At 24.2% G+C, this 9,371-nt stretch overlaps 1 protein-coding gene across 1 annotated transcript; it reads right to left on the bottom strand.

The window, feature by feature from the left end:
• Nucleotides 1–6,624: 6,624 nt before the first annotated feature.
• Nucleotides 6,625–7,619, bottom strand: LOC128961835 (uncharacterized). Its single transcript, XM_054308125.1, has 2 exons — nucleotides 7,521–7,619; nucleotides 6,625–7,445 (listed from the first exon to the last, which is right to left on the bottom strand). Exon 2 carries the CDS (start codon nucleotides 7,421–7,423, stop codon nucleotides 6,713–6,715), a length of 711 nt encoding a protein of 236 aa, XP_054164100.1. The 5' UTR covers nucleotides 7,424–7,445; nucleotides 7,521–7,619; the 3' UTR covers nucleotides 6,625–6,712.
• Between the last annotated feature and the right edge of the window lie 1,752 nt (nucleotides 7,620–9,371).

Here is a 9,371-nt window from a genome sequence, read left to right on the forward strand (position 1 = left end):
GTGTGTGGGCTCATTGATACTTATTAAAGGTTGGGCACAAAATACATATCTTAATCATTCAAAACAAAAGTACAATTTTATGGTAATTAATATTAATGCAATAATTTTACTTTTAAACCAATAAAAATAATTTAGTATTAATGACGATAAAAATAATGATTTCATTTGACAAATTGATTCATTGACTTATTAAATATTGAAATTGGTTTTAATGAAACAATAACTAGATTTGAAAAATTATACAAAATTTATTTACCTAATCATTTAAGTTTGTACTACTATTGGATGAATAATTATTTGTATTTAATGATCACATTTTTCCATATTGTATTATAAATGAATTTACAAAATACTAATAATATTGTATACAGAAATGCATTACTTTCAAAATAAGATTATAAATAAAATACAGTAAATATTAAGGGAAAGGTAGTCAAAAGTTGTTTTTAATACCCATACCGATATTATATCATATAATTTATATGCAAGAAACTTATTTTTATTTTAATCCAAATGGCGTCAATCATCGGTAAATTGCATTTATAATAAACAATACACACGTAGGATATAACATATATATATATATATATATATATATATTAATTGACTTAATTTTTATTATTATAATTATTGTGCAAAATATATAAACCAATGATTAAATATCGGAATTAAATATTTAAATAAATTTCAATACATTATAATCTAAATATTTCGTTAACAATAATTAACATAAGTTTTAAATTAATTTATTGATTTAACTATTTTTGAGATTTGAGATCTAAAGCATTGTCCAATCATTGCTGTCTTTGCTGAGCAATTCATCACTTCGAGACTCATTAGATCCTCTTAGGTTAAGACAGGCAACGTTTAGGCCGTGACTGAAATTTTGTCCGACATTACTGTGACGATATCGCATGGCATTACCCCTCGAAGATCCCGTATCTCTGGCCCATCGCTCCGGATTCTCTCCTATGTATACAAAAGTCCATGTATTTTGAGTCTCGTGTCCAGTGATTATATCTTTCACTTGTTTTAAAGTCGTCTCTCGCGATGAGTTTTCTTCTCCGTCGGTCATTATAACGCAAATCACTCTTTCGTCGGGATCTTTGTCTTTGTCTGCCAGACGTACTCCTTCAGCGATGGCATCATAGAGTGCTGTTCCACCACCTGGTGTATAGTCAGCACTTGTGAGCTCCGGTATCAACTCCAATGGTATACCTTTGTGAACAACATTGACCACTGTATTGAATGTTAATAGATATAGACGACCCGTATCAGTGGTTAACTTTTTTTGCTCAACAATAAAGTTATTAAATCCTCCCAAAACATCGGCCTTTTTCGGGCCCATACTTCCACTCTCGTCGAGGATTACTATAATTAATGTTTTAGTCATTATATTTCAAATTTTTTAAACTAAATAAATAAATAAAATTTGGACTAAACTTAATTAATATACTCTTATGACTTATAAATTATAATTGATATTCAATTTATAGGCTTCAGTTAAATGATTCAAATATAAACATTTTAAAATAACGCAATTTATGCTAAGGGGCGATTCACATATTACGATCGCATTTTTTAAGAAATCTAGACCCCCTCACTTCCCTATGTTTACAATTGTTCGCATGTAGTAATTTAAAAAAATTACGTTCGCATATCCCTAACCGCTAACCCCCTCCCCCCACTACAAAAATAAATAAAATATTATCTAAATGCGAACGTTCTTAAAATCTCCACCCCTCCCCCTCGTTCGCAAAAGTTCGATTTGGCCAACCCCTCTCAAGTGCGAACGTAATATGTGACCCATCCCTTATGATAAAATATTATTGAATTAATGACAAATAATGTAAAAATAAATTTTTATAAAATGTGAGATTTTTTTTTGCAATGCAATTCTAAATGTTACAACATTTAAAAAATAGTATATTATTAATAATATTTAGTTATAATTATTTAATGTGTTAATGTTTCTATATTTTATTTCATAAAAAGTGTAATTTTTAGGAAATTTTTATGGAAAAAATGTAATAAGTTATTACAACACAATAGATAAACATTTGACACAATGTAACATAATTATCATTTGCACTTATTAAGCATACAGTGTGTGAACCTATGAATTGATTAAATTATTTAGTATATTAAAAATAATGCAACATTATTATAATAAAATAAAATTTTTGTTTGCATTACTAAAATCAATAAAATAATAGCTAACATGTTATTTAATAATGTTTTCAGTCATTACTATATAATAGTGACAATTATTCAATTTCCGGTCAATGACTGTTAATGTAAGTTTGACCCATAGACAGACCAACCGATAATTATAATCGCTTCAAATAACAATTTTTCTGCACTAAATATTTTATTAAATATTGATTGCCAGTAATCACAACTGATTTATATGTGTTTGTTGTCTAATATTAAGCAATCAATCACTTGGACTGAGCCAATGGTCAGCAATATTATATTGATTGACAACTTTTTTTTATAAACATCAATTAATAATTTTCCGTATCATAACTTTTATTATTATAATTATAATATAAATATAGTGAACACTTAATTAGTAAAACTAATTAAATAGAATTTAATATTTAATTAAATTTATTATAATAAAATAACTAGCAATATAAATTAATATTAGTTTATAAAAAATATAATCAATTAATTTTGATAGTTTACAAGTAATAAAATAATTATTGTTAAAATATAACATAAATATTTGATAAAAACATTTTTAATACAATTTTAATGACTTAATAAAATAGTAAAATAAACAACATTTAAGATTCAATGAGTACATAGTATTCAATATTAAGATATATACTGTATTAATAAACAATACTATTCTGTGCTTTATTAATATTATTATATGTTTTTAAATTTTGTATTTATATATTAATAGTATTATTGAATAATCAATTGAAAATTGTTTTTATTAATTATATTAAAAGGTTATTAATCTTAGCGGCGGATGATTTTCTCAGATAATATACACCGATATCAATGAACTCAAAATGAATGTCTTCAGAGTGACGACAATAAGCCAAACAATTATGAACGGATAGTCCTATTTCTTGTGCCCAATGATCAGGATTTTCACCAATATATATGAAATTTCAATCACCTCTGGCCTCTCGTTCAGCAATATTATCTTTGACCTGTCGTTTGGTTGTCTCTCGGGAAGAATTTTCCTCTTCGTCTGTAATTATCACACAAATAACCCTCTCTTCCCATGTCTTGTGTTTGTCATCCATTCGTATTTCTTCAACGATGGCATCAAACAGAGCTGTTCCAACTCCTGGTGTTTAATCGCGATTCTTTAGATAACATACATCATTGATATTAATGCCATCGAAGACAATATTGGTGATAGTATTAAATTTGATAAAATATAATCTACCATGATCACTTTTTTTAAGTTTTATTTTTGTTTTTCAATAAAACCGTTAAGACCGCTATTAAATTATAATATATTTCTATATTTATAATATAACGTCAATATAAAATATTTTATGATATATTTAATTGTTTAGTTATTTGGAAATAACTAGAAATATTTGATGTCATTATGTTTACATAAATGCTACTTAAATATTATGTAATACCGCATTGCAGTATTTGATCAAGGTCAACATATGGTCAACATTTGTGTATCAATTTAATTATAATTGAGTTTATCTTAAGTAAATATTAAGTCGTAAATACAGTATATAATAATATAATGTTATAAAATAAATTAATATTATAGTAATGATACAGTGAATATCATATTATTTTATTTATTATAAAACATTATGTAAATTAAATAAATTGTTAATTTTAAGCCATTTTAATAATTTTTTTATAATTAATAATGTAAGAACTATATAGAAAATATTGTAATAAAAAATCTTTGTAAGACTATAAGAAAATTAATACTTTATTGCTATACATTATATTACAGTATTAAATAAATTAATAATTTAGATAATTATTTGTAAAAATATTATATTTATCACAGTTAGTGATAACAGAAAATAGTACATTAGACTAGTTATCAACGAAAAAAACTGATATATTATTTTAATTTAAAAAATCATATCAATATTCAATGTTTTAATAATTGTAAGAAAATATCAAAAATATTACAAATATTATTAACTGAACACATTGTTTGAAAACATAGTAAACCTTTACCTGAGAAATGACAAACAAAAATGCAATCAATTAATAAAATTACTTTTCATTTTGTGGACATCTTTTTTGTTTATCAATAAAGTCATTAAAACCTTTCAAAATCTTTATCTTTTTATATTTGAAACTTCAACTCTCACTGTAAACTATAATAAATTTCGTTTTTATTATAAATTGTTTTTTGAATAGAAAATGTGTGAAAACATTGTTATAATTAATTATATTCATACTTTAAAAACAACATTTATATACTTATAATCTTTAAATATTTTTTTTAATTAAAATTATGTGTTAAAAATATATGATGTTTTAAGAATTTTACATAAATTACTAGTTATTAAGTAATACGACTAAAATGTATTGTATCAAGGTCAGTAATAATTTATAATTTTTATATACATTTTATATAAATTATTATATATTATTATATAAATTATTATATTTCTATATAATTATACTTACGGTAATACAAATATTAATAAAATAAATTAAAGTTATATTTTTATTAAAGTTAAAATTTAATAGTTATAACTTATAATCTTTAGTGAAATCTAATTAATTCAAATTTAATCACAAGTAAATAATTTTTAAAAAATGTATTGAATTGATTTTTCGTTACTTATTGTATATTAGTAACAATTTTTAATAAATAAATACGATATATCGGTACAATATTTCATCAGTGAATAATACAATTTTATTAAGATAGATAAGTTATAGAGTGGTATTTAATAGAGAGATAAAATACATTATTATATATTATTTTTAAATAAAATTTTTATATAATATATTACTTTAAATTATATATCATTATTATAATTTAATTTAATTTCTAATTATATTTAATTGAAATTACTTTTTATAAACATTTAATAATTGTTGACATTTCTGAAGCCTAAACTCCGTGACTCCGAAAGCCATTTGTTTCAAATTACTTTTGACATTACGGTCATCATAGGCCACGGCATTGCCGAAAGACATACCGGTTTCTCGGGTCCAACGTTCGGGATTTTGGCCGATATAGAGGAAAGTCCAGTCGCCTTTAGCCTCGTATCCGGTAATTACATCTCTTACCTGTTGAAGAGTTGTCTCTCGCGACGAATTTTCTTCTCCATCAGTCATAATAACACAAACAACTCTTTGGTCTTCAGTTTTGTCTTTGTCTGCCAAACTGACGGCTTCTGCGATAGCATCGAACAGAGCTGTTCCACCACCCGGTGTATAGCTAAGGCCATTGAGTTGTGGCACCAGTTTAACATCAATACCCTTATAGACCACATTAGTTATAGTATTAAATTTGATCAAATAAAATGTGGCCACATCTTCATCCGACAGCTTTTTCTGTTCGTCCAGAAAAGTGTTAAAACCATCCAAAACGTCGGTCTTCTTCGGCGACATACTTCCACTTTCATCCAGTATTACAATTATCAGTGTCTGAGTCATTGTCACCACTTATACTGTTATATATATGATAATCAATACTAAATTAACTAATTTTTTAATTCAAATGACTAACACATAGATTGTGTGTTTAAACTTTGAATTTTATGATATACACTGTGTATACGATATATTCCAGTGTTCAGTATAAATGTTACATTAGATCAACGAAATAGTTAATGCGTTTATTATACGATATAAACATTTTTATATAACATTATACGGTATTACTATATATAATGCAATACTTGTGTATATATATCGTATAATACTGTATATATCATTAGTGAGTTGTTTGTAACTTACAAATTGTAACACTGATTAATATCTCAACTATTTTATGATTCTGTAATGCATTTTAAGTTACGTTCAAATAAATCAAATGTATTATATATACTGAATAATATTAAACAAATTAGTAAATTTTTCAATTAAATAAATCTTATTTATTTTTATGTTAAAATCATTTAATATTTTAAGTACAAATAATAGTTACAATCGTTACAATACAGAAATAATAATTATAATCAAATCAAATGAATTAATAACAATATTTAAATATTATAAGCAATTTAACAAAAGTTAGAAACTTTAATTATAAAATAATTTAAATAATAATAATTATTATTATTATTATAAGGTTGAATGAAAATCTTATGATTTGATTCAAAATGTTATACAGTATAAGTACATTACATTGTTTATATTATTTAGTAATTTTCAATATTAATGTTTTACTCTATTGTTACGAATCGTAACTTACGATATTCACCTTACATTTTATTATAATTACTTTAATATTAAGTCATTTAAATTTATTATTAACTTAAACAATAATTTTCATACTAATTTAATAAAATGTGTATTTTGATATTTAATTAATTGAAATTGAAATTTGCACACTATAATTAATATTAACAATATAAGAAATTGCATAAAGTCAATTATTTTCAAATAAAATTTAAATATTGTCAAATAAATTTAATTTTTTGGTAATTAGATAATTAAAGTATAATTTAGTTTAAATTTTTTATATTAATCAATAGACAATTTTTAATTGTTAAACAAATTTAATTAATATTGAAATTTACTGTTCCTTTGTATCATTTGGTGTGACTGTCGACAGATCGGACAACTGTTTGCTATTGGATGACCTGAGCTCAGAGCATAACATATCGCCCGTCATATAATTTAAATCATAGTTCTGGGCATTGAATTGCATGACATTGGATGTGCTATACGAACACATGGATAAGTTTAAACAATGATTTATTTTTGGATAGTCTTGTCTAAGATAGTTAATAGTTGGTTGACTAATGGGTACATCAATTCTAGTCATTTTCATATCTCCTGTCCAACGATCGGGTTCTTCGCCAATATAGACGAAACTCCAGTCACCTCTAGCCTCGTGTCCGGTAATTATATCTCTAACCTGTTGTTTGGTTGTCTCTCGCGATGAGTTTTCTTCGCCATCAGTCATAATCAGACAAATAACTCTTTCATCGTCAGTCTTATCGTTATCGGCCACTCTTACGCCTTCGGCAATGGCGTCATACAGTGCTGTTCCACCGCCCGGTGTATAGTTGGTTTCCGTCAGTTCCGGAACCGATTCCAATGGTACGCCATTTTCAACAATAGTAACAATAGTGTTGAATGTTAATAAATACATTTTTGCCGCATCGGTCACCACTTTTTGCTGATTATTTAAAAACGTATTAAACCCTCCGATGACATCACTTTTCTTTGTAGCCATAGATCCACTTTTGTCCAACAAAACAATTATCAGTGTTTTCGCCATTTTATTATTTCTTATTTATTGACTATATTAGAAATATTTAGAAAATAATTATTGATCTATTAGTAAAATACTTGAAAAATACAATAATAATCAATACTTTTAGAATATTTAGTCAAATTTAGTCAAAAATTCATTTATAAATTATAATTATCTATAAAAACAATTTTTATTCATATTATTAATATTTTTGAATAAACTTGTGAACTCTTAAGTAGAAATTATTGCTAATTATTATATATTTGTCAGTTTTATTTAGAGGTTATTGTTTAAAATTATTAATGTAAAATCACTTTCAAAAATTTATTACATTTGCTTATTTTTAACTTAGTCAATAATAATTTAACCATACTCATATATTAATAATTTAAATAAGAAAATAAACAGTTTTAATAGATAGTCATAATTCTCATAAATTTCATATAAAAAAACTCATAAATATCACAAAAATATAAAAAGTTAACTTTTGGTTTTATTTTATTAAAATTTAATTAAATATTTAAATAATTATAAAAAGGGGTTAATGACATTAAATTTTTTATTTATTATAAATGATAATTGTTTATTGTATGCTAAAATACTGAAATAAAATTTTAACTAAATATAATCATGTAAATTAACATAAATTTTTAGTTTAATAATAATGTTAATAAATTTATATTATAATAGCACGTTTTGAATAAATAACACTATATTTAGATTTAAAAATAAATAATAATAAAATTTTACAATCATTTATAATCTTTAAATTAAATATTATAAAAATAATTTGCATGAACTATAGAAAATAGTAAATGTGTGGGTATAGCAAACAATACATAATGTAAAATAATTTTTAGCACTTTCAATGTTTTTCTAAATATATAATTTTTATTATATTTAAACATAAAATTATTAATTTAATTTTATTTTATTAATTAATGTTTTTTTTAAAAATATTTAAATAAAACATTTTTATATAAATTATAATAATTTATTTATTTAACTTAATACAAAATTACAATAACTTTGCTTATATAATAATCAAACAATTATATTATAATAAATAATTAACTATAAAACCATAATGAACATAGAAATTTAATTAAAGTTTAGTTAATTATATAATTTTTTACTAACAAGTAACTGAAATTATTCAATTTACATTATTAATTAAAATATTAGTAAAAGTTTTCATAAATGTAACTAACTTAACATAGCTTACAGTAAACACAATTTTATTGTAGTTATTAATTTTATTTATTATAAATTCTATAGACTATTGTTTATAGTATTGCAAATATAAAGTAAAGCAATTTCATAATGTAATGTCGTAATAATAATACAAATATTATAAAATAATTATTACAAATAAAGTGAGAGGTGTTTGGCATAAATAGATAACGCTTATATGAATCGATGAGAAGGTATTATATGTAATTCAATTGACAATTGTCTAAATCCCTTTCCCGTCTCAATCATAGGACTGATGTTTTCATTTTAGGACTATTATAGATGTAGTCATCACAAGTTTTTGTGTCATTGATTCAAGTATTCATTTAAAGCTTAATTATACGCATATATGAGTAGCAATTTTTTGTCGATAACTTTAAGGGAATGGCTGTAAATGCTGTCCCTCTCGGAGTCCAACTCTCTGTACTAATGTTTATCTCATTTTCTATGTTTGACTGACTAAGTACTGGACCACCAAATCGACGTGTTTTGAAGGACAGTTGGATATATATGGTTGTCTGTGAGTCCAACGATCCCTGTATTGACTGTCACAGAGTACACCACACCATCCTCTCAAATATGCAACGGTTGGCAACTTTTTTGTCCTTAACTAATAACATGTGGAAAGCCATCACTTTCCTCTTCATGAGCTGAGGCACTACTAATCATGTAATCCATACTTAGCTATAGTTCCCAATACATGGTTTCGGTACAAATGAGAGGAATCCTTCAAATTTAT

This window comes from Oppia nitens, unplaced genomic scaffold (genome assembly GCF_028296485.1).
Source record: "Oppia nitens isolate AA-2021 unplaced genomic scaffold, nextdenovo-longstitch-racon4-pilon3 scaffold5_pilon_pilon_pilon, whole genome shotgun sequence".
Taxonomy (NCBI): domain Eukaryota; kingdom Metazoa; phylum Arthropoda; class Arachnida; order Sarcoptiformes; family Oppiidae; genus Oppia; species Oppia nitens.